The sequence below is a fragment of the Pollachius pollachius genome (assembly GCF_949987615.1).
Source record: "Pollachius pollachius genome assembly, chromosome: 3".
Taxonomy (NCBI): domain Eukaryota; kingdom Metazoa; phylum Chordata; class Actinopteri; order Gadiformes; family Gadidae; genus Pollachius; species Pollachius pollachius.
The window spans coordinates 45,021,981-45,046,277 of record NC_136936.1 but is presented as its reverse complement, the minus strand read 5'-3'; the positions used below and the strand labels follow the sequence as shown (position 1 = coordinate 45,046,277).

Sequence of the window (24,297 nt, the reverse complement as noted above, 5' to 3'; positions counted from 1 at the left end):
AAGTGTCAGTGAACCCAAAATCTTGTTTATTTTGTTTTGGACTTGTTAGCGAGTCTTAAGGAGTGTAAGATGCGATGCTTTAACCAGTGCCCGCCAACCTGTTTGTGATTATTGTCCTCTGCTCAGATCTGGTGTTGTGTTGGGGATGTGCCTTTCTGTGGGTATGGTACCGCCAGGGTGTGTGTGGAGCCCTGTATGAGGAGCGCTTAATGTTGTTGGCTGCATCCAAGGGGATGAAGCTTCTCGGACACTTGTAGTGTAACGCCATGGTGTACGGCGCTCTTGATCCTGCAACATCGCTCGTTAGCACACTCGCAGGCCAAAGTATGGCCATAGCCGTAACCGTGGGACACAACCTCCTCTCTCCTTCATAGAAGATGTGCATCGTTTGACTATCGATGCACATGTGAAGAGTACACTTGAAACAATCATCCATTTATTACGTGTGTGTATGTGCTTGTGTGTGTGTGTGTGTGTAGGCAATCCAGTGTAGTCTGGCTGATGTAGTTCCTGCTGATGGGGTCACCTGGAGCCAGGCATGTTCCGACAGGTTCTCCTCCCTTGTCCTCAACAAGCCGGTCACAATCCTGGCAATAGGTAACGCTCTCTCACACGACCCCCGGCAGTGTGTGTGTGTGTGTGTGTTTTTAATTGTATTTCTGATTATTGCTACCACCAAAGCCTAATTAGACACAGGAACCACCCTGAACAGTGCACGGTGTGTTGTCTCTGCAGGTGAGATGCGGTCCAAGCAGCTGGAGGTCCGGCTGCTGGACGGGGGTCTCCAGGGTCCTCAGGTGGACCTGGCGCCACTGCTGGTAGCTGAACACCTGGCCTGCTTCAGGGACGGGTGAGTCATTCATCTACCTTCTATCGGAGATACTCTGTGTATGAATGTGGTACCCCATATAGTGTACTACTTTTCAACCATAATTCACCGTAAAAGTGAACAACTGATGCACACGTATTAACTGTATCCCATGATGTATATCCGTTTTCATTGTTGACGGCTTCATCCAATAGAAATGGTCGGCACATACAGGTTCCTTATGCCAATTAGGGGACATTCAGTGTTCACTATGTGGGAATAGGGCATAAGGACACAAGTTAGCCAATTAAACTCGTCCCTAATTCATCTACTTCCTTTCTGCCAGTCTCTTACCATATATGTCCTTATGTTCCCCATCCTCCCTCTCTTCCGCTCTCTCCCTTCCTCTATCCACTCTCCAGATATACGAGTCCCCAGATCAACAGCGAGACCACCATGTGGAACCAGCCAATCGACAAAGAGCAGGCGTCCCTAGAGCCCCGCCCCCAGCCTCCTGTCAGTCAGGACTCAGAGCCCTGCCCCCAGCTACAGCTGCCCACCTTCCTGGAGAAAATCAAGGTGAAGGTCACCCACTTCACCTCGCCCAGCAGCTTTTACGTCCAGCTGGTGGAGAACGACGCGTTGTTCGAACGGTCAGTACAGAAACACCTCACCACACGACCTTAAAGGGGGATCCCGCTGTAACACCATTTGTATATTGGGTTGCATGCATAGCCTGTGACTGCCTGAAGGGGTGGCGAACACCTGCTGATGAAGCGTTGATGTCAAATAAATCCCAAAAATATTTTTTAAGGCGGGTTTGGCTCTCCTCTTTTAAAGGAAAATGTCAGTAGCTCCGGTGGAGCACATGCAATGTGAGCTGTCCTATCAGAGCAAGGCTACCAACACACACACGTGGTGGAGGTTTGTCTCCACACGTTTAGTTAATGTTCAATCTGTAATTCCTTGTTGTAATGTGTGTGTGTGTGTGTGTGTGTGTGTGTGTGTGTGTGTGTGTGTGTGTGTGTGTGTGTGTGTGTGTTCAGGCTGTCTGAGTGTGTCCAGCAGTTTGCACAGGGCTCGGATTTCATGGAGCTGGTGTGGAAGGAGAACATGTTCTGCGCTGCGCTCGTCAATGGAGTCTGGGAGCGCGCTCAGGTCCTCTCCGACATCTCCGATAACATCGCTGAGGTCACGCCTACATCCTTTTAATACACTAACTTCCTATCTATACACCTAGTTTAAATAATAATACTAATCCTTAAGGGTTTTTGTCCCTCCCTGGTGGTGGTGGTGTGTAGGTTCAGCGCTGTGACTTTGGCAGCAGGGTGAAGCTGCCTGTGAGCAGCCTGCGACCACTGAAGCCCGCACTGCAGGGCTCCCTAGCCCTGGAGTGTAAGCTGGCCGACATAAGGTTGAACACACACGCACGCATGCACTATAGACATTACCTGAGGTATATGGCTGTAGACCTTGAGCTACAAACACGCCCAAGCCTTTGGGGATTTCCCTGTATCGAGGTGGTTGAAAAATGTTGGAGGAAGGAGAGTTAATGTGCACCAACTCTCTCATATATTCCCATGTGTGTATGTCTTCCAGACCAGCAGGGGGTCCTAACTGGACGGCCACAGCATGCAACTGGTTTTCCTACCACCTGGACAAAGGCCCGTTACTGATGACCATCAAAGTACGGTCACACCCCTCCATCCAACTACTCTAGTTACACAGAATGAGATACAGCATCTCTAACTAGAGCAGGGGTTTTCCATTGAGCCCTGACTTGAGCTGGTCAAATTGTTTGCGTCTGTCTCTCTTTCCGTCTATCTCTCTGCCCTTGATCACCCTCCGCCGCTTTGCCTCTGTGTCTACACTGTACTTTTAGTATGTTTATCGATCATCAGCTGTGTTCAATCCCTTCCTCCTCCTCTCCTAGGAGGTGACGGAGGAGAGGCCGTTGTCTGTCATTCTGTCGTACCTCATAGGAGTCGGACAAGAAGTGAACTTTGCTCGCCTTCTGACAAGCCAGGGCGTCGCGCTCAAGGAGAGAAAACCCAGGTGTGTGTGTGTGTGTGGGAGAGTGATGGAATCGGTGGAAGTAGCCCCAGGATGGACAATTATTATTTGCTTATTTTCTGCAGGTATAAACACACGCAAAAATATGTCAGGGTGTGGGTGTATGTGTTGACATGCATCTCTACTCTCTCTTTCCAGTGAGGCTTCAAAGGCCCAGCCAGCAGCTGAAAATCAGGGAGGGGGTGACACACAAAACAAGTGCCCCGCAACTGCTCCGCAGCCAACATCTATTGCACTTCCTAGCCCCGCCCCTCTCTTCTCATCCCTTGCAGACTCCGACCTGAAGCCGGCTCCTCGCACCTATCAGTCCGCTGAGAAGGTGAGGCTGGCGATCACTCCAGCCAATCAGATTAAAGAACCAAGTGACTCCTAAGCTCACTTCATTCAGGCAAAATAAGTAAAGCAAAATAAATTTTTCTCTAATAAGTCTTATGATCTTAAACCTTGTTATGCAGTTTCTGAACTTTCTACTCTAGTATAATCCTTGGGCCTCGCCATTCTTTTTGTAATTCGACAGGCATTCCTTGTTCATCTTGAACTGGAAATCCTTCCCTCCTAGTGTTTTAACATCTTTGGAAAAGGCCTGGAGGCCATACCGATCTTCAGAGAGAAACAGAATGTGATCTTGAGAGAACGGTTTCAGGCTAAAATATATTATTCCCACGGGAGTTGATATTACTGAAGTCAGGTGTGGTGTGTGGGTCTGGGTGTGTGTGTGTCTGTGTGTGTGTCAGGTGAGGACCAAGCTGTACAGGGCTCCAGACCTGCCAGGACTGGGTCACACCAGGATGAGAGTCTCTGCTGTCGGGGAGGACGGCCTCATCTACCTCCAGACACTACACACAGGTATGACCTCATCTACCTCCAGACACACAGGTATGACCTCATCTACCTCCAGACACTACACACAGGTATGACCTCATCTACCTCCAGACACTACACACAGGTATGACCTCATCTACCTCCAGACACACAGGTATGACCTCATCTACCTCCAGACACACAGGTATGACCTCATCTACCTCCAGACACACAGGTATGACCTCATCTACCTCCAGACACACAGGTATGACCTCATCTACCTCCAGACACACAGGTATGACCTCATCTACCTCCAGACACACAGGTATGACCTCATCTACCTCCAGACACTACACACAGGTATGACCTCATCTACCTCCAGACACTACACACAGGTATGACCTCATCTACCTCCAGACACTACACACAGGTATGACCTAATCTGGCTCAAGACACAACCCATTTTTTCTGAAAGGAAGTTGAAATTCCCCAATGAAGAGCAGTAGGTTGCCTTGGATGTAATGACTGAATATTATTTATATTTATAATAAGGGATGTAACGGTTACCGGTCTAACGGTAAACCATGATAAAAATGTTGTCAATAAAAATTTCAGTTTTCATTTCAAATAAAATGATTATCGTGGTGGATAACCGCGCCCGCGGTGTGGAAACCGTGTTCTTAAATCCTTCACAGCGCTTCATCCGAGTCTCCTGAAGTTGCCACGCAGGCGCACTGTGTAGCCTACAACATAATGTTTTTAAGATTCTTGAAGTTGGAATCATGGTGGAAGGAGGAGACGACAGCGCTCAAGACATCCATCAGCCTTCTAATAGGGATGTGCATTTCTGCCAAAAATACTATTCAATATTCACTGAGAAGTATTTGAATAATATTAGATAATCGGGTCAATCAAGAACCGCCCACGCACACACGCACCTCGGATACACGCACACACAATGACACAGGGAGAGGCTTTTATGATTCGTATGAAATCGATCTGTTTATTTCACCAACTGCGCCATCAACATTCAACATCAAAATTATTTCAACGTGGGCTTAGGCAGATAGGCCTACATGTGCTGAAAACAGATCGCTATTTCTTTATTTATTTTACTGAGCACAGCCTGCATGACGGTGAACTAGGCACGTCGAAAAAATAATTTCACACAGTGTGTCTTTTTACAATTTATTTGTTACCAGCATTCGTAATGTTGATCAGCAGAGAAATAGTTCGCCAAAGATGTTGACGTCGCTTAGCAACCGAGGACCCTGGGGTTGATAAGTTACCGGGCTACTTGCGTAGTGATACGATAGGAAAAAAAAATCAACTTTCCTAGATAGCGGTCATTATATGCTTAGCAACAGTGAATTATCAAAAAATGATTCACCACCGGAAGTTGTGAAGGCCCATGCAAGTGAACGGAGCGTTGAACAGCACTAAGAGCAGTGTAATAAATAACGATAGTCACATTCATTATTCGATATTCTACGTGACTCAGACTATTCGACGATCGTTTTCCATCCCTACCTTCTAACAGGACTGAAGTCTGAAGGATGGGCATATTTTTGGTATTTAAAAATACCGCGATAATACCGAAAACCGGGATAACTTTGGTAGCAATAACCGTGAGGTTAAATTTTCCTACCGTCACATCCCTATTTATAATCCACTGGTGGGTTGTGGTCCGACCAGAGAGCCAGCTGGAGGTGCTGAGGACTAGGATCCAGGGCAGGATGAAGGTGGTCCCCCAGAATAAGCCCTACACTTGGAAGTCTGTGCTGGGCTGTGCCCTGATGGGCATTGACATGCTCTGGTACCGAGCACAGGTCCTGGAGGTGCTCAGAGAGATGGTCAAGGTAAGAGGAGTACATGTGTACTCACTAACCCACTGATGTATACAAACATAAAAAACATACACACTTTCTGACACTCGCGCACATACACACTTTCGGACCCTCACACGCACAAATAATTATAGCAGAACATTGACACAAACATGCATAACAGGTGCTCACTGCACACGTATAAAGAAAAACACAAAGGTGTGTGTGTGTGTAGGTGCGCTACGTGGACTATGGCTTAGTGGAGAACATCCCTGTGGTGCACGTGTACCCTATGCTGCTCTGTGAGGAGGTTCCTCAGCTGTGCATGCCCTGCCAACTCAATGCCGTCATCCCAGTAAGTCATCACAGACGGATGAGGACCTGGTTAAAGAACTCTAAACAGACGCCATCTGAAGACTTTTTAGAAGGAAAGACGATGGGTTATCTGTCTGTTAGGGGTTTTCTGTTTCTGTTTCACCGTGATGGCATCACTTTCTCTTATGAGTCAATCCAATACACACTACACTACTTTTTATAAGTTTGCTGTCATTGAGAGGCTAAATTCTGTCTCTCCCCCCAATCCCCCCACAACAGATTGGGAGGGCATGGGAGAAGGATGCGGTGGGTCTCCTCAGAGAGCTACTGATCCAACGAACCGTGGACGTGCAGGTCTTGGTAAGGTCAAAGATCATGTACAGCTTTTAGATACCCTCATGCCCTGTGCCCTATATAGTGAACATGGAATAATACACTATTTAAGTATAGGGGAAATGCAGGCACTAATTATGAGGCAGAAATCTTATCAGCTTGATGTGTATTGGACTCCTATTTGACCCATTGTGTGTTCAATGTTCCTCTGTGACACATTATTTGAAATAAGTAACAAAGATGGTTACGTGTGCATCACCTCGTATACGGTGCGTTATGGCTATAAAGCAGTGCACTTTATAGGGGAACCAGATTTGTGTCACAAAGAAAAAATTTACGCCCCTGTGGTGACCTGGTTATAGGAGGTCCCAGGAGACCCTCGCAGCGTCCTGACGGTGGATATCTTTCTTGACGGACTGTCGCTGAGCAAGATCCTCTGTCACCACCAGCATGCCTACATGGACGAGAAGCTCCTCAGCCAGCAGGTTATATCTACCTGGTCACCACCTACCTACAGTACTCAACACTCATACTCACTCACCACACACTAGATACATGTAGCAAGGGTATGCTGTGTGTGTGATTAGTTCTGTATCAACACGGAACCACAGCAAGTATCAACACTAATTTACACCAAGTATCAACACTCAACTACACCATGTATCAACACTCAACTACACCATGTATCAACACTCAACTACACCATGTATCAACACTCAACTACACCATGTTTAAACACTAATTTACACCAAGTATCAACACTCAACTACACAATGTATCAACACTAATTTACACCAAGTATCAACACTAATTTACCCCATGTATCAGCCCTAATTTACACCAAGTATCAACACATCTACACCAAGTATCCATATTTACCGTATTTTCCGCACTATAAGGCGCACTTAAAAGCCGGTAATTTTCTCAAAAAACGACAGTGTGCCTTTTAATCCAGAGCGCCTTATATATGGATCAATTGGTTAATTGGTTGATCCATACTGGTTGTAAACGGCGCTCTGTCAAAATGTTTCAGTATGAAAAACCAATAAAAACAATTTAATAATAATAATAAAATGTTTCACTACGACTACGATAAAGCCACACCGCTTGCAGCATTACGGCTATCGTAGTCAGTGCACACAGCATTTTACTGCGCTTACTCACAGTCCCACACCACGTCACGTATGTCCGAACTCTTCAATTCGGACACTGAAGGGGAAGAATTCGAGGGATTTGTGGAATGAACTGGAAAAAGTAACTGAACAATTTTGAGTTATGCTAACGTTTGAATTAGCGGTATAAGTTTCTTTTTCTGTTTCGTGTTTACAAGTGAACAAAGTTGTCAGAACGCTTAATAAAGTTTGACTTTGTCTGACTGTTTTGCTGACATTCCCTTTATGGCTGGTTCAGACCACACGACAGATATTCCTCCACTATTAGGAAGGTCACACTATACGATCACAGAGCCAGGAAATCGGGCGGAAGACTGGCCACACTACAAGATTCGAGGGTGCGATGCTCTACTTTGTATCATTCACGTTTGCAAGATATTTTAAAAATCTAAGGTTTGGAACTGCGTAATTGTGTTTTACTTTTTTGTCATAAAGGTTCCAGTTTTATATCTGCTAAATGCAGCAACTCGTCCTCACAGTTGCGTTGCGCGTGACGAGCTATACAATTAGCACAGCTCCATCTAGTGGATGCATAACGCATCCCCAGTCAAAAGTTTGACTGCAGTATCTTCTATGCTATGCGCCTTATAATCCGGTGCGCCCTATTTATGAAAAAAGTTCTAAAATAGGTCATTCATTGAAGGTGCGCCTTATAATCCGGTGCGCGTTATAGTGCGGGAAATACGGTAACTCTGAACATTGAGGACAGTTACCCCAGATCCATAGGGCATTAAAATGAAGCTCATATTTTCCTGCAGGTCCAAATCTCAACACCATGCCTGCCCCACCTGGACCATTGGGACATCTCCCTGCAGGTATGACACAGTCCCTAGAGCAACCACATGCAAACAACCTAGCATCCACATGCAGTAGCCTAGCTACCAAAAGCATTCATCCAGCCACCTCCTCTGATCACCTAGCAACCACATACAATCACCCACCAACCACGTGCAATCACCTGACAACCAAGTGAAATCACCTAGAAAACAGCTGCAATAAGCAACCGTATCCAATCCCGCAGCAATCGTATGCACAGGAAACAGAAAAGGCATAAAAAGACTCCCATCTGGCCCCCTAAAGTGACCCACAGATTGAGATCCCCTGTACTAAGCACTGATCAAGATTATTTTGAAAACCCCTGTTCTAACAACTGAATGTAACCTGTTTTGAAAACCCCTGTGCTAACAACTGAATTTATCTTATCTCGAAAAACCCTGTGCTAAAAACGGAATAACTGTTGTCTTGAAACCCCTGAAACTGTTGTCTTGAAAGCCCTGGTGCTACTGACTGAACGTGACCGTTGTCTTAAAGCCCTTGTGCTACTGACTGAACGTGACCGTTGTCTTAAAGCCCTGATGCTACTGACTGAACGTGACCGTTGTCTTAAAGCCCTGGTGCTACTGACTGAACGTGACCGTTGTCTTAAAGCCCTGATGCTACTGACTGAACGTGACCGTTGTCTTAAAGCCCTGGTGCTACTGACTGAACGTGACCGTTGTCTTAAAGCCCTGGTGCTACTGACTGAACGTGACCGTTGTCTTAAATCCCTGGTGCTACTGACTGAACGTGACCGTTGTCTTAAAGCCCTGGTGCTACTGACTGAACGTGACCGTTGTCTTAAAGCCCTGGTGCTACTGACTGAACGTGACCGTTGTCTTAAAGCCCTGATGCTACTGACTGAACGTGACCGTTGTCTTAAAGCCCTGGTGCTACTGACTGAACGTGACCGTTGTCTTAAAGCCCTGGTGCTACTGACTGAACGTGACCGTTGTCTTAAATCCCTGGTGCTACTGACTGAACGTGACCGTTGTCTTAAAGCCCTGGTGCTACTGACTGAACGTGACCGTTGTCTTAAAGCCCTGGTGCTACTGACTGAACGTGACTGTTGTCTTCTCCAGGGACTCTGCATCCCTCAGCGGCCCCCACTCGGGCCCTTCACCTACTCCTCCCTGCCACCAGAGGGTTCTCAATTTAGTGTTAAGGTCAAGCACATCTGCACACCGAACGAGGTTCGTACAAACAGCCGACTGTAGCCTACCACGAGGAAAAGGTTGAATAAAGGGATGCCATACGACTCTGTCGGTGCCCTGATGACACTCAATGTTGTGTGTGTGTGTGTGCGCGCAGTTGTTCGTATGGCTGATAGAGAGCAGCAGGGAGTCAGATGTGACGGGCCTGGACGAGATGCTGTCCAGGGTCACCGCCGATGTGGCCCGGCTGCCCCACCTGTCCTACTTCCCTTTGGGTGAACCATTCTTTCCCGCCGTCCTAACCCTCTCCCTACCTCATGGGGAAACATTTAGCAAACAAACACTCACACTTTGGTCTGAATGCAAGATGTTCTTGTGTCAATGTTAACAGGATACTTACTCTCTCGCTTTGTCCCACTCAATTCCATTTTAATCACGTTTATTTGGCCAAATGATCTAACGATATGTTACAAGAACAAGAAACGGTAGTCACCGCTATGGTTGTATGCGAACAGGAGGGGCTTGTCTCGCCGAGTATAGAGACGGGCTGTACTACCGGGCCAGGCTGATGGAGTTCTCCAGCTTGGACCCGGTCAGGATCATGGTCCAACATGTGGACTACGGTTCCTACGACACCCTGCCCACCAGCAAGTAAGGCACAACCACCCAGTGGTAGGCCAGGAAGTCTGCAACTTTTTTCATGTATCTTTTTTTTAAGACTTCACCACTGTTTATCCATTAACAGAGGCCTCATTATTCCCGTACGTATACACTGTGTATCGTGTGTCTCTCAGGCTGAGGAAGATGCCAGCAGAGCTCCTGAGGTTCCCCGTCAGGGCTGTGAAGGTGAAGGCTGCAGGGTTTAAGCCACCCAAGATCCTTCCAGACAGCCCCGCGCTGTCCTACGCACCCCAGTGGAGCTTAGAGGCTCTGGAGCAGATTCTGGAGACTCTGCACGGCGAGGTCACCGCCACGGTTGTGGTGAGCATCCATAGCTTCGTCTTAATACAGAATGTTAATAGGTGTTACTCGTGGTTGGAACATGGATGCAAGCCTGCGATCAGAAAGGCTTTTTTTTATATTTTTTTTTTAAAGGAAACAAACAATGGGTCTTTAAGGCAATGGGTTCAATCCCCAGTGTCCACATTATACATGTAGGCATCCTTGAGCCAGATACCTGACCCCTACCTGCTCCTTACATTCACTCTCACTCCCATTGCATATAATTCTGTTTGATAAAACACAAAATCGATGAGTATTGCACTAAATGAACGTCTGGTGTGTTGACTTGAGTTATAATTGACTCTGGTTTCCAGTCTCGGGAGCCGGAGCTGACGGTTCTCCTGTATGACGAGAACAGGGAGCTGATTCACCTGCCGTTAGTGGCCGGTGGGCTGGCTGACCCAGATGACGTCACCCCTGGCCCCCCGGCTGCTACCCCCAGAACCCTGACTGTTGCGTCACCCAGCTTCTGTATCATCACCGACTGAATGGGTCCCGGAATCGCCCCACGTTAGAGGGCCATTACTTGATATTTGATCTTGCTGCCGCTGGGTCCAGCGCTAAACCCTGAGAGCATGGGGTTCCTCTCCTGCTGATGTTTAATTCTGATTGTTTTCCCAGTTCACCTCGGTTTGCATGGTTTTGGTCGAATCTCTGTTAATGTTGCTGTGACACAACGGTGTTCAATTTATTTGGTGTTTTTCTAAAAGCAGTTGTTTGATGCATTCAGATTAAAATGTTCTGTTTAATTTACCAAGAAGGCAACGTTTCAAGTTTTTTGTTCAGCCAAAATTGGTCGAGAGGAAGCAAAAAACATTTTCTGCTTTTCTCTTTACGATTGTTGAATTGCTGTCGCATATCTACACAAAAAAAAAAAAGTCTATTATGAAGCACATTCCTATTATAATTGAGTCAATTGACTAGCATGAAGGTTCAAGCTAGTTATTTTTGACCCTGTGTAAACTACCACTTATTCTCCCCCATGCTTTTAAATTAGGACAACTTTCCAAAGTATTTAAAATTTATTTTACAAAAACAAAACATACATTCAGCTAGAAAATAAATATGTATTAAAGATTTTTACAAATAAATTATATAAAACTAAAACGGCATACCAATTCATACAAAGCGGTCACATGAAACTCATCACTCCAAACTGCTAACATTCACTGATCCAAGGTTAAAATGCTAAGTTGCATCTAGCAAATTTCAAGTGCACCCCGTGATGATCACGCCATGCTGTTTCCTTCAAACTAAAAGCGTGGAAGAACCATCGCATAGAAAAACTGCAAGTATATTTAAGGTACACCATTCTTGCCGGGTGGTGTCTGCAGCGGTTTCGAAAATAAGAGCATACCAGAAGAGCCATGCTTTGTTCCCAGTAAACTCATACCCAAAGTGGCCAGCCTCCCCACCAGGGGGCGACAGAGAAACTTGATTTAAGGTGTCTTGAAGTGTTTTGGGGTCGGCACTGGTTTTAAAAACCATGGGGGCACAACACTTGGTGCTACGTACTGTGCACCAACCGGGAGTTGAATGTCTCAACCTTTGGACCCTCCACCACTCCCATCGGGTTCTGGGCTCTTGGAGGACTACGCCTTGTTGTCAGACAGGACGTTGCCGTCCTTGTCCTTGATGCGGAGCCGCCCGGTGGGGTATCGGGTCTCCTGACGTCCGTCACTGTACACCGTCTTGACGGTGCCGTCAGGATACTCTCGTCGCTTGTAGTCGGCCGTGTGAACCTCCTTCTGGCCTGTGTTGAATTGGATCTCCTTGGTGCCGTCCCTACGAAGAGAGAGAGGGGAGGTGAGGACAAGACTTATTTACCTAATGCACCTAGGAGATGGTTGTCGTGGCTAATGGGGATTGGCATCTTTCAAAAATGTTCAGGTTCTGTTCTGGTAAATTGTTCCGGCCTCTCTCTGACTGCACAACAGCAAGTTGGAGGGTATATCCTAAAGGCTGTAAAAGAGCTGGAAGCTGTGTGGTTCTGTACGTACGGGCTGACGTGGATGACCGTTCCATCGATGAGCACGCTCTCCTCCCTCCCGTCAGGGAACAGTGTCTTCACCGTCTGGTCCGGGAAGGTGATCTCCTTCCTGCCGTCAGGGAAGTGCTTCTCTGACAGACCAACCCCATCACAAGAAGAGCGTTAAGAGAGAACAGTCACAAGACCAGCATAAAGACCCGTAACAATAACAGCATGAACATCACCACAGTGCTATGGTTTATACCGGTGCGTTGGGAGATCTGTTCTTACAGGTATCACTTGAGCCATCAAAGTAATGTACAAGACCAAGAAGTTTTTGATTGGTGACCAATTTACTTATATGCGCCATTTGGTGGACATTTTTTTTATCCTAGGCTTCGGACAATACCATGAGGGCATACATTCTAAGCATGGGAAGATCAAATGGGAATCAAACCCCGAACCATGGCAGTGTTAAAGCCACGCTCTACAAGTTTAACTTGACAGGACTATTTATCTCACTTAGAGGTACCAGTGATGTCTGCGGTAACACTATGTCTTACCATTCTGGTGGTTCGGGAACTGCAGGATCTCCATGCCGTTGGGGAAGGTGGTGTGGGTGGTCTGCGCCTCTGCATAGTAGTAAACCTGATGGGACAGATGATGGCTTATTAACCAGAACTTTCTAACCAGAGAGAGGAACTAGACATACAGCAGACCAACAAACGTCCCCTCTGGTGTGGTTCATGGTCACTGGTATTCAGGACTAGATCTCCTGAGTGGTGCAGTGTTAGTTTAATCTGTGGTTAAAGTGGACTGTGCCTTTTAATCAGAGCCTGATCCATCAGACGAATGGATAACTCCATCTCCACCATTCAACTAAAAATATTGTTTTAGACTTCCAGCAATATTCCTTTCAGTTAAATAAACCTGTCTATAAAGTCTTGTTTTTAAGGTCCAAGTTAGGACTAGTTTATCAGTCTGCGTGTCAACAGCCTAGGAGACTGCATGTCCCATGGAAATACTGTCTCATCCCCATAGGTGGCGGTAATCTGCCATATTCTGAAATGTATACGATGGCCTAAACGGCGTCGGATTGGTCGATTGTTGGTCTCACCACTCTCTGGTCGGCCATGACCTGCTTGGTGTCTCCGTTGAAGAAGGTCACGGTGGTGGCGAGGCCGTCCGCAGACAGCTCCTTCCTGGTTCCGTTGGGGAAGACGATGAGCCGCCCGCCGCATGGAAGAACCTGCTCCGTCTGACGGCACAACACGCACACCTTAACGTGACACGTACACACCTTGAGCCACAGACACAACATGTAACCAATGGGGGAATCCGCTCCCCTCTCCCGGGCTCCTGGCTAGTCCCATGGTGTACGTTTGAGGAGCCGAGACTAGAAGCTCCTCCTCACCTTGCCGTCGGGGTGCGTGGTCACCTCCAGGTTGGACTCTGGGCTCTCGTTGACCTCCTCAACATGAGGCAGCAGAGGCGTCCTCTGCCAGGGACAAACACACGGGCTGAGGATACTCAATGCAATGCATTTGTCAGTGTAAAGTGGTGTCGTGTGCCGTTCCTTTCATGACGTGATTTGTGTGAGATGCGAATACCACAATGTCTGAAAAGTTCTAATAGTCGAGAAATACTTATAGAGCACCTATTATGCTTTTTCGACTTTTATGACCGTTGTTATAATGATTTATACTCTTTTTTAACCATACTAAAGTGTCAAATAATGACGTGCATGCATTTAGACGTGTTCCCTGCTGACCGTCTGGGGCGGCTGTGCAGAGCGCTAAACACTAGGGAAGCCGGTCGCCTTTCACTTGTTCAAATTTCCAGGATTTATCTACGTAGAACAATCCGGATTTTCCATGTATGGTAATGCCCTTCGCAGGTCTAAGGACGAAGCCGAGTGTTGACAGAGAACGCTGAAAGCGCCCAGATGAGAGGAAGAGTTTCCCGAAAATCGACAGTTTTTTGTGCTGTGATTCGTGTCAGGTTGCTCTATAGGAGTCATTAATAAGAAATTAAGACCAGAAAAGTAGTATAATAGGAGATCTTTAAGGTTATTGGCTGCACTGAGGGTCAGTAGGAAGGGTCAAAGTTTGAACTGATTGAACTTAAGTGGAGAGTTTTCACTGCCAATCGCACCTGACAACCATGAGGTAAAGAAGCCTCTGTGTGTGTGTGTGTGTGTGTGTGTGTGTGTGTGTGTGTGTGTGTGTGTGTGTGTGTGTGTGTGTGTGTGTGTGTGTGTGTGTGTGTGTGTGTGTGTGTGTGTGTGTGTGTGTGCGTACGGTGGTCAGGGCAGTCTGCAGGGGGGACTCCGGGACCAGGGTCTTGTCCGGCGGTCTGGCAGAAGGCGTCTCCTCTGCTGAAGAGGAGGCAGAGGACGAGGCAGAAGAGGACGAGGACACTGGCCCGGCCGGCCTCCTCAGGCTGCTCTTCATCGTCCCGGCTATGATCAGACCAGAGGAGAGAAACACACATGAAGAAGACGTCGCCACCATGTGACCCCACCAAGGATGGACGGCCATACAGACACACAAAAGCATATCCAACGTCCAAAATGCAGAAAAGGTAATTTGCATGATTTAACTGACAAGCAGCATAGATAAAGATCAATAATCTTTTAACATGGTCCATGAACAAAAATATGACCATCTCTGAAGCAGATACTCATTATATTTTTCTGCTCATCTGATGGATGTACACTCGTTGTGTGGGTGGTGGTTAGACAGTACCCGGCCCGTTGAGGCTGTTCTTCCTGGAGAAGCCCCTGGCGTCGATGCCCCCCGGGGGAGGGCTGGCTCCCCGGGTGTCCAGAGGACTCTGGGGGATGACACACACACACACACACACACACGTAAGGATCCAGCACAGGCCATCACCATGACAACCTGCCGCAGCGAGAGATGCTTGTAGTAATGTATCAAGAGGCTTTTACCCAGAGCTACCTACAGAGGCTTCAGATACACGGCACCAGGGGGGAGGTAGGGGTCAGGGGGCGTCTCAGCTCAAGGCTGAAGGACTTTGGCTGTTACACCCACTACCTTTTGGCTGAGGGTGGAACGCCAGAGCCACTGGTTTATCACCGTTCAAAAAGGTTACATTTTTACAGGAAAAAACAAACACTAGGTGCTCGGGATGGGGCACATTTAGTTTATCTTTAACCTTTACAAAAATATTATCTTTATTCTAAATTCTTAATAGTCGACCTTGAGCAGAGCAATTGTAACAGTGACGATCTCCTGAGGGATTAATAAAGGGCTCAATGTGATGACATGGTATCCATCTTACAGCAAACTTGACCCCCTTGGCGGAGGAGGAGGAGGAGGAGGAGGGGCCGCCGGGCTCCCTCCTCTCCCCAGGCGAGGAGCTCCTCCTCCAGGAGCCCAGACGCAGCCTCTCCAGGGTGTTCACCTGGAGGAACACAGCCAATCACAGCGCAGAGGTCAACTGGACGTCCCGCTCCAGAGACCACACAGCCAATCACAGCACAGAACACAGCCAATCACAGCACAGGGCTCAACTGGACGTCCCACTCCAGAGACAACACAGCCAATCACAGCACAGAACACAGCCAATGACAGCGCAGCTGGTAGGTTACTCGTTAATGATGTTAAGACGCATTTCCACTAAGGTTAATCATCGGATTAAGTCAATACTCACACGGCGAGGTATTAACACACTGATTAACTGACTGATAGTGTTTGTGTTTACGTGACAGACCACTCGACCGAATGCCTTGAGCTTCATTAAGGTGGACTCATTCAGGTCTGCGTGTAAGTGTCTCCAGCAGAGGCAGCGGGGGGACACGCCTACCTCATCCTTGAGGGCGCCGTTCTCCGTGTTGAGGGCGTCAATCTGTTGGCGAAGGCGGCCGTGGGTGGTGCCCCAGCGACTCTCCTTCCTCCTCACCTCCTCCTGCATGTCCATCAGCTGCTGCCTTAAAGACTGCAGAGAGAGAGAGGGGGAGGCGGGGGCGAGAGACACAGGGTTATACTGCTGCTAAAGGAGAGGGAGAGGGGGCGAGAGTCATAGGGTTACACTGCAGCTATAGGAGGGAGATTGAGGGAGAGAGTGAGGGAGAGGGGGCGAGAGTCATAGGGTTACACTGCAGCTATAGGAGGGAGATTGAGGGAGAGAGTGAGGGAGAGGGGGCGAGAGTCATAGGGTTACACTGCAGCTATAGGCAAGACAAGGTACATTTATATTATTGGCACATTTCGTACCCCAAAGAGTGTAGAGCGAAGCACTAAAAACAGACAAGAACAGTAATCTAGCAAACCGTATGTAAACAGTATACGGTGAGCAAAAAAATAAAACATTCAACAAATTTGGATATAGGCCTATTAGTTAAAGTAAACATTTTTTTAAAGCAATGTTCAACGGAGAGGTCTTTAACTTCAAATCTCCACTGCTCTACTGACAAATTTCCTGAACCGAAGCTCAAAGCAGCTTCACCAGTTTGGACTCTAGGAACAACCAGTAATCCGTCACCTGCTGACCTGAGAGGTCTGCGAGGTCATGCGGGCTCAGGAAGTCTGATAAAGGCCTCACACCATTTAGTGGTCTACGAAGACGCAATAGGATTTTGAAGTTAATTCTGTGAGGATCCAATAGCCAGTGTCGAGTTCTGAGAACTGGAGTTATAGGCTGAGCTTTTGTCTCGCTCTGTAGGAGAGAGAGCAAGTGGCGAGAGTCAGAGGGTTACACTGCTGCTAAAGGAGAGAGAGAGAGAGAGAGAGAGAGAGAGAGAGAGAGAGAGAGAGAGAGAGAGAGAGAGAGAGAGAGAGAGAGAGCGAGAGCGAGAGAGAGAGAGAGAGAGAGAGAGAGCGAGAGAGAGCGAGAGAGAGAGAGTCAAAGGGTTACACTGCTGCTAAAGGAGAGAGTGAAAGAGAGAGAGGGGGAGGGGGGGGGGGGGGCCAGAGTCATAGGGTTCCATTGCTGAAGGAGCGAGAGAGAGGGGGCGAGAGTCATAGGGTTCCACTGCTGCGAGGAGAGAGAGAGAGGGGGCGAGAGTCATAGGGTTCCACTGCTGCGAGGAGAGAGAGTGTGTGTGATTGTGTGTTAGCAGGTCTCTCCCTCACCTGGATCTCCTCTCTCTCCTTCTTGTCCGGTATGGCCCGGGCGGCTGAAGCGTGCTGCTCAAACAACTTCCTGTCTCTCTGAAGCTTCCTGTTCTCCTCCTTCATCACCTCCTCCAGTTTGACCACCCTGGCCAGCTCCTCCTCCCTCCTCCTCTCAAACTCCTCCCGCTCCCTCCTGGAACACATAGTAGAGCATATCATAGTATAACATAGCTTAACATAAGATAGCATCACAGTACAGCATCAAAGCCTAACATAGCATAGACTGATGTAGTACAGCATACCATAGAATAGCATGGTATAATATTACTTTTTTTTTTGCACAGCGTAGCTAAAACATAAAAGTACAACTAGACACTGCCCGGGCCTGCTGGCTGGATGTCCTGCTGCTTGACCTACTTCACATGCAGATAAAGCCATGCATGCCACACACATGGCTTTACTACATTGTGTAACTAAACTCCACCTGCTGCGGCGGCTTTTCGTTTTGGCTTCCGCCAGGCATGCCGGCTATCTCAAGGGTCCTTCTACCCGCTTCAACCTCTTCTCCACCTCCCCTCCACACAGCCCTCCCCTCCCAGCATCATTCCTCCTCCTCCAGCCACCTCCCCTCTCTCAAGTCATCCAGCTTGCCCTCTCCCAGCGCCAGTCCTCCACCTCCCAGTCCTCCACCCCTAGCTCCGGTCCTACCTGAGGTCCTCCTTGCTCCTCTCGTTCTCCTCTCTCAGCCGGCTCAGGGCGTTGTTCTCCTTCTTGAAGCGTTCGATCTCCAGTTCCAGCTCCACCAGACGCTCCCGCAGCTGCTGGGACTGCACCTGCAGGCCTGGGCACCCCACGGTGACCCCAAAACCCTGGTTACCCTCCCACTATAGTTACCAAGCTACAGTTACCAGACTCTGACTTTTCATACAGAGAGAAACTAAACTTTAAGTCCCTGCTTGCTCACCTAAAATGCATCATTTGCTTCCGTTTAAATCAACTACTTTTACTGTTCAATTGTTTGTGGATTCTTAAAACTCTAGATCAGGCTGTTTTCTTACCAGGTGCTTTGTCATTCTGCCTGGGCTCCGGCGCTACAGGAACAGGTGCATTCTGGGACTTTGGCTTAAGAGCGGGAAACAACCTTGTCATAAGCTTGGAGGGGGGAACGGTGGGCTCTGCGAGCTCCAGATTGGACGGGATCGGTCCAGTACTCGTCTCTACCCCTCGGCTCGCCGCCACCTTCCTGGTCAGAGTCCTCTCCGATGGAGAGCGCTGATTGGCTGTTGCCCTGTGCAGTGGACGGGTGGGCAGCGCCACGGCGGTCTCCTCCAGGTCGTTCCAGGTGTCGTCGTCGTCAAACTCCAGCCCACCCTGGTTGCCGTCGCTGTCCTCCAGCAGGGTGGAGTCATCAGGAGTGGTGAGGACACTGTCCCCATCATCATCATCATCCTCCTCCTCTTCCCCGTCCGCGTCCGTGGTGTCTGCGTCCGTGGCGTCTGACCCGGCCCCCCCGCAGTCGTCCTGGTACGAGCTCTTGTCGTACGGAGGGTTGGGCCGATCGGGGAAGCAAAGGCTGCTGGGAAATGCGGTGTGCTCCTCGTCTCGCCGGTTTGAAAGCTTGCCGTCGGCTACATCGACCCCCGACTCCTCCTCCTCCTCCTCCGACTCCTCCTCCTCCTCGGGCTGCTCCTCACCCCCAGCTTGCCCCCCCCCCAGCACCAGGACCTCCGAGCAGGAGGAGGCCCCCGCCTTGCTGCAGTCCGGCGGGCCTTTAGGAGGGGAGCGCCGGGGGGACTTGATGGGCGTGGAGGAGAGCCGGCGCTGGTGGAGATCCTTAGCGGCCTGCAGCTGGCGGTCCATGTGAAGGACCTGGCAGTACAGAAGAGTGACTGTTACACATGGGCATGACCAGGAACGCCCTAGACAAGGAACCCTCAATAGGCATTCATCCAAAACAGATGACGTGGGACTTCTCTTAATAGCTCTTGAATCTTGCCCACAGCACATTTTAAGGACAATTACTTTTTTGTAGGACACCTCGCACAAGGATGCTTACAGGTAGGTTTTTGACAATGGGGTTTCAACCCGGAACCTCTCAGATGGGAGTCCGGCACCCTTTTCTACCCATCGATCACAACCCTTTAAACAGAGTGACTGCTTTGGTGCTTCCTGGGAACGCGGTGGATCGTAACGAAAGGCGCAGCAACCGGATCTAGTTATCTCTGGGGAGGGGCTCCTCCTCACCTTCATGACGAAGGAGGAGTTGGAGGAGAAGGAGAGCTCCTCGGCCGCCTGCTCTAGCAGCTCAAACTCGCCCAGCTCCTCGTACTCCTGGTGCACCTCCCCCTCCCTGCCCCGCAGCCTCTCCTGGAACGACACCTCGAAGGAGTACTCTGCTACACCTCCTCCCTGCTCATCCGCGGCGGCGGACGCCCCGGCCCTCCTCCGGGGAGGAGCTGGGCAGGACGTCTGGGGGTTGCAACCAGTTCAATATAGGAGCTGTTAATACCTTTTCAATAACCCCTTGGAACACAATTAAATACAGATTTCACGGACCAACGACGTGTAGGGGAATGGCAAATCTTCACCTGGAATTATCTTTAAGAATACAAATGTATTGACATAGTGCAGTACAGCACAACGCTGCTTGCCGGATATCCAAAGTATCCTGCACGTGCATGAAGTGTTGCAGTGCAGTGGGGGGGCACAGCTTGTTCATGCCGACTAATTACTATAACGTTGATTGCTTTGAAGTCTATTACTTATCCACTCCCGACAGTCGCAAAAAAAAAAGGACCTATGTAATCTTGAGCTGACATTATTGGATTGAAGACTTGTTCATACCTCCTCATGGACCCTGGCTGGGGGTCCATTACGCCTGGCAGTGGCGTGTCGGCCCTTCGGCCCCGGCTGTCGGGTCCCGGTGCTGGGCTGGACCGGGTCGCTGGCCGTGCGGCCCCTGGAGGTCGGCCCTCCGATCGGAACCGACCTCCTGGCGCTGGGATCCCCGGCACTGTGAGCTGGGTGCGGCCGACCTGGTTTCCGTCGGTCCTCCGGTTCCTCTGGGTCGTGCTGCCGTTGGGGGACCAGGGCCTTCTGGCGCAGCGGCCCTCCCACCGCCCTGGGGTGGCCCCTGGGGACGGCAGGCGGTGGCGGGGAGCGGTTCTCCTTGTTGAGCGAGGCGGTCTTGCGCTGGACAGGCCTGTGGTGCTGGGACGAGGTGGCGGGCTCTGGGTTGCTACGGGAGACGGGCCTGGCGGAAGGCGGCGGGCCGCTGGGGAGGGGCGCTGGACCCCTGGGGCGGCCCTTGTACCGGGACAGGCCCTGGCCCCGCCTCAGGAAGGCCCGTTTGGGCGGAGCTGCCTGAGGCTCCTCCCCCTGGCAGTTCTGAGGGAGCCAGACATAGCCCAGGCGATAAGACACACACGCTATTGACCCAACCCAATTCCTCTTCCAACAGGTAATAGCCTACTTTCTCTGGCAACAGGAAATACAATATACACAGCTTGCTTCCTCCTCTCAACAAAGTTAAAGAAAAGTAACGTGTTCGGTGTCCGACCTGTTTGGGCTGCGTGACCTTTGACCTCTGCTCCTCCAATCTGAGCTGTTCCTCCAGGAGCTCTTCAAACGACTGTTTCTGACCCCCAACCGGGATGGGCCTACACACACACAAACAGCTACATTACACACATGCTACAACACACACACACACACACACACACACACACACACACACACACACACACACACACACACACACACACACACACACACACACACACACACACACACACACACACACACCTCTCTTCCAGGTCGCCGTGGCTCTCTGTGTGGGAGAGTCCGGTTCTCGTCGCTCCATCACATGGGAGCAGAGAGTCCTGGTGGTCATCTTGCTCAGAGCTGTTAGCCCAGCCCAGCTCGGACTGCTCCTCCCCTGACACCCACGCCGCTGATGGGGCGAGCCAAAACGTCACTGGTGGTTTATTACACTCAGAATGGGCTTGGTAGGCTGATGCATCTTCAAGTAAAAGTCTCTTTCTATAGCCCTTATTCGCAGTTAGAGTCAAAGTAAGGTCAAGTGTCAAAGGGATTCAGGGCCCAACGGGATTTATTGTTTGATACATTGTTACAGGACATGATTACTGATACAGGGACGAAGCGACAACATCCCAAAGGAGTTTTATGCATTTAAGGGGTTGGATCTCATCCCTCGGGGTGCAATTACAGAATAGTTGCTTTAGAAAAGAGCAGATGAGGTAAAAAGTCTGTCTCTCATATTATCCTTATAATGTAATAAAACATAATCACACTTATGTAATTTGATTAAAGTGTGATAAATGTATCACTTGAAATGTGGACCAGTAAATCGTTCCAAGTTCACCAGTAGGTCGCTTTATATGCTTCAAGTAATGGCAAAGTATAACAAAAACGTAACAAAGGAGGTGCCTCCAATTACCAACATATGCCTTAAGACTGATTCTCACCCTCCGTTATGGCCTCCACGGGCCCAGAGTCCTCTCTCCCTGCCTGGGGAGACGGTGACTCCTCATGGGGAGTCTCCCTGCCCTGGTGAACTCCGGGGCCGTGTGAGGGGAGACTGCGGGGGGCTTCACGAGGAGGAGAAACTGCCTGCAGTGTGACCTCCCTCGGCAGCAGTCCCGACAGACCTGCCACAACGTTCCCTTTTATACATGTGACACTCAGAACTTTGCGGTTTGAATGAGAGGTTGTGTATATCCATTAATGATTTTTTTTACATTTTTGTTGTTTAGTTTTTATCTATTAGCTGTAGGTTGATGTTATACAGTGGAGCAGAGGAACCTAAACATTTCAACAAGGAAATTAACCCAAAAGTCCATTTAATAGTCTCTGTGGGACCCAATCGCACACTCAAAAAACGAAAGGGTCACCTGTTAAAATCTGCTGGTTCTGTGCGTTGTCTTGACAAGACCCGTTTGAGACCTGATCCTATACAGCTAACCTAACTAAACTATATTATACAGCAGAGTTCAATAGTACTAGCTTTTATATCCATTAGATGTATGCTGAACGCAAGAGTTTCACGGTACCTGTTCCAAAGTACTGAGGTCCGTTCATCACTCCCAGAATCCTTTGCTGCTCCTCCTGCAGCTGCACCAGTTCCTCCAGCTGGTGAGCTCTCAGCTGCTCCTGCATGTGATGCTGCCATCTCCGCAGCTACACACACGGGTAACATTCCACACACACAGGCATGTACATTAACACATTATGTACAGGAGTTCACCACTTTTTCCACAAGCATGCTGCACATTGTCGCTCTCCTACCATAAGTCCTTATCTCCTCTCCTCCCAAACGGCCCTGTTTCTTGCCCCACTAATCATCTCCTCAGACATTAACTAAGGCTCCTGTCTGAACAGGACCAGTTCCTGTTCCTGTTAAACCAGTGAGAAAAGTGGAGATGTTCTAGAATAAGAACTCTTACGTGCAGACCGTCCACAATCCCTTGCTCCAAGACCCCAAGAGGATCATAGGTGACGGGTTAGGTTTAACCCTGGGTAATCCTGGTACATGTACTTCTCAGAACGTTTAATCACCGATCGCATGACAAACAACCAAGACAGCGACACTTACCTGTTCTAGCTTCATTATCAGAGACAGGTCATGTGGTTTGTTGTTGCCCGGCTCCTCGCCACTTTCCTTTGCCCCCGCCGAATGCCCAAGTGGTCCACCGTTAAAACCGTTCAGAGGCTCTTCACAGCCAGTTCTTTCCACTCTAGCAGGTCCAGGTCTCCGGCAAACCTCCCCCGGTTCTGTCAAACACTCGGACTGGGCCGAGACACCGATACAGCAGCTACTGTTGGTGGAGGTGGGGAGTGGAGCGAAACTGGAGTTGAACGAATCGTCGGAGTTCCCTGGTTCGGAGCCCCAAGGCAAGCGGTTCCCGGGGGACTCGGCCAAGCGTTTCCCGGCTGAGTCAACCATGTCCGGGGACAGGTTGAGAATTACCCCGGCGCGGCTACTGCTCGGCATCCATCGAGCCAGGAAATCCACCTGGGAGAAGTGCAGCCCAGCTGAGGATGACATGCTCTCTTCCATGGCACGGTTGGCTAATCCGGGATTAAGAGGACAGATTATTGTGATGGGTTTATGGCCATTCGCCCTTTAATTACATTTCCGGGCATTTACAAGCGGCGACTGTTGCTGAGAGACTGCCCCAAGGTTGGTTTAATCACATAACGACGGTTTGCATGCATCGAATATTTTTATGTTGGAATAATACAACTGAACAATGCACCAAAACACATAAGTGTTATCAATGTCAAATCGATCAAGACTCAAACGGCGACCAGGTGACAGAGTAAATCGTTGTTTAAACGGGATGACAAGGGCCCATCAGGTAACATTACGTGACAACAAGTCCGACAAAAAGTTGAACAGAGGTTTAATGTGGGAATCTGTTGAGCAAATGTAGCTTAAACAACGTCAATTCACGTAGTTACCTTTAAACGTAGAGTTTATTCGCCCGGCATTTGCTTCGGGTTCAACTTTTATAAACAAGCAGTGGAGATTCGAAAGGCTGCCGCCCTATCAAAGCTGAGCCCGCGAGAGAACGGACAACAAAACAGATTGCATCGTGGGAAATGCAGTTTTAAACGTATCCGTAATCCTCGAATTAAATGTGCGTTTGTATTCATTTTATATTAAACCTAAGGTGTATAAAATCTAAAATATATCTTTTGTGTAGGTTAAAACTGATTAAATTAGCCGCAAGTTTATTATTGATATGCGATATTTGTTTTAAAGAATAGTAAAATGTCATTTCCATGTATGTTTCAAAATAAAGCTACTCACACAAAATACAATTTCTGCTACTTTTTTTCTCATTTGGGGATGGTCTATAACTATTAGTTGTTTTTGTTTTTGCATGTTAAATGGTGTTGTTTGTTGTTTGCTTGCGTAGAGTTGT

General features: G+C 48.8%; 2 protein-coding genes across 2 annotated transcripts in view; one reads left to right on the top strand and one right to left on the bottom strand.

Annotated features, from left to right (window-relative positions):
• rnf17 (ring finger protein 17) overlaps positions 1–10,788 on the top strand; it is a gene marked incomplete at both ends in the record, with an annotated part of 35,409 nt that extends 24,621 nt beyond the window's left edge. Inside the window, 19 exons of the mRNA XM_079734018.1 lie at positions 480–597; positions 736–850; positions 1,231–1,461; positions 1,855–1,999; positions 2,110–2,222; positions 2,408–2,495; positions 2,742–2,863; positions 3,020–3,200; positions 3,616–3,727; positions 5,378–5,541; positions 5,744–5,863; positions 6,103–6,183; positions 6,519–6,641; positions 8,087–8,143; positions 9,227–9,337; positions 9,456–9,573; positions 9,814–9,949; positions 10,093–10,279; positions 10,615–10,788. Of these exons, the coding sequence (XP_079590144.1) occupies positions 480–597; positions 736–850; positions 1,231–1,461; positions 1,855–1,999; positions 2,110–2,222; positions 2,408–2,495; positions 2,742–2,863; positions 3,020–3,200; positions 3,616–3,727; positions 5,378–5,541; positions 5,744–5,863; positions 6,103–6,183; positions 6,519–6,641; positions 8,087–8,143; positions 9,227–9,337; positions 9,456–9,573; positions 9,814–9,949; positions 10,093–10,279; positions 10,615–10,788 (2,496 nt within the window). The remainder of the gene's footprint in view (positions 1–479; positions 598–735; positions 851–1,230; positions 1,462–1,854; positions 2,000–2,109; positions 2,223–2,407; positions 2,496–2,741; positions 2,864–3,019; positions 3,201–3,615; positions 3,728–5,377; positions 5,542–5,743; positions 5,864–6,102; positions 6,184–6,518; positions 6,642–8,086; positions 8,144–9,226; positions 9,338–9,455; positions 9,574–9,813; positions 9,950–10,092; positions 10,280–10,614) is intronic.
• Positions 10,789–11,430: 642 nt separating this feature from the next.
• Positions 11,431–23,927, bottom strand: cpap (centrosome assembly and centriole elongation protein). Its single transcript, XM_079732427.1, has 20 exons — positions 23,831–23,927; positions 22,962–23,437; positions 22,420–22,546; positions 21,835–22,017; positions 21,152–21,299; positions 20,907–21,006; positions 20,192–20,734; positions 19,592–19,816; positions 18,406–19,216; positions 18,056–18,188; positions 17,366–17,540; positions 16,098–16,229; positions 15,573–15,695; positions 15,017–15,104; positions 14,570–14,730; positions 13,684–13,767; positions 13,387–13,527; positions 12,833–12,917; positions 12,301–12,421; positions 11,431–12,085 (listed from the first exon to the last, which is right to left on the bottom strand). Exons 2-20 carry the CDS (start codon positions 23,424–23,426, stop codon positions 11,893–11,895), a joined length of 4,038 nt encoding a protein of 1,345 aa, XP_079588553.1. The 5' UTR covers positions 23,427–23,437; positions 23,831–23,927; the 3' UTR covers positions 11,431–11,892.
• Positions 23,928–24,297: the final 370 nt, after the last annotated feature.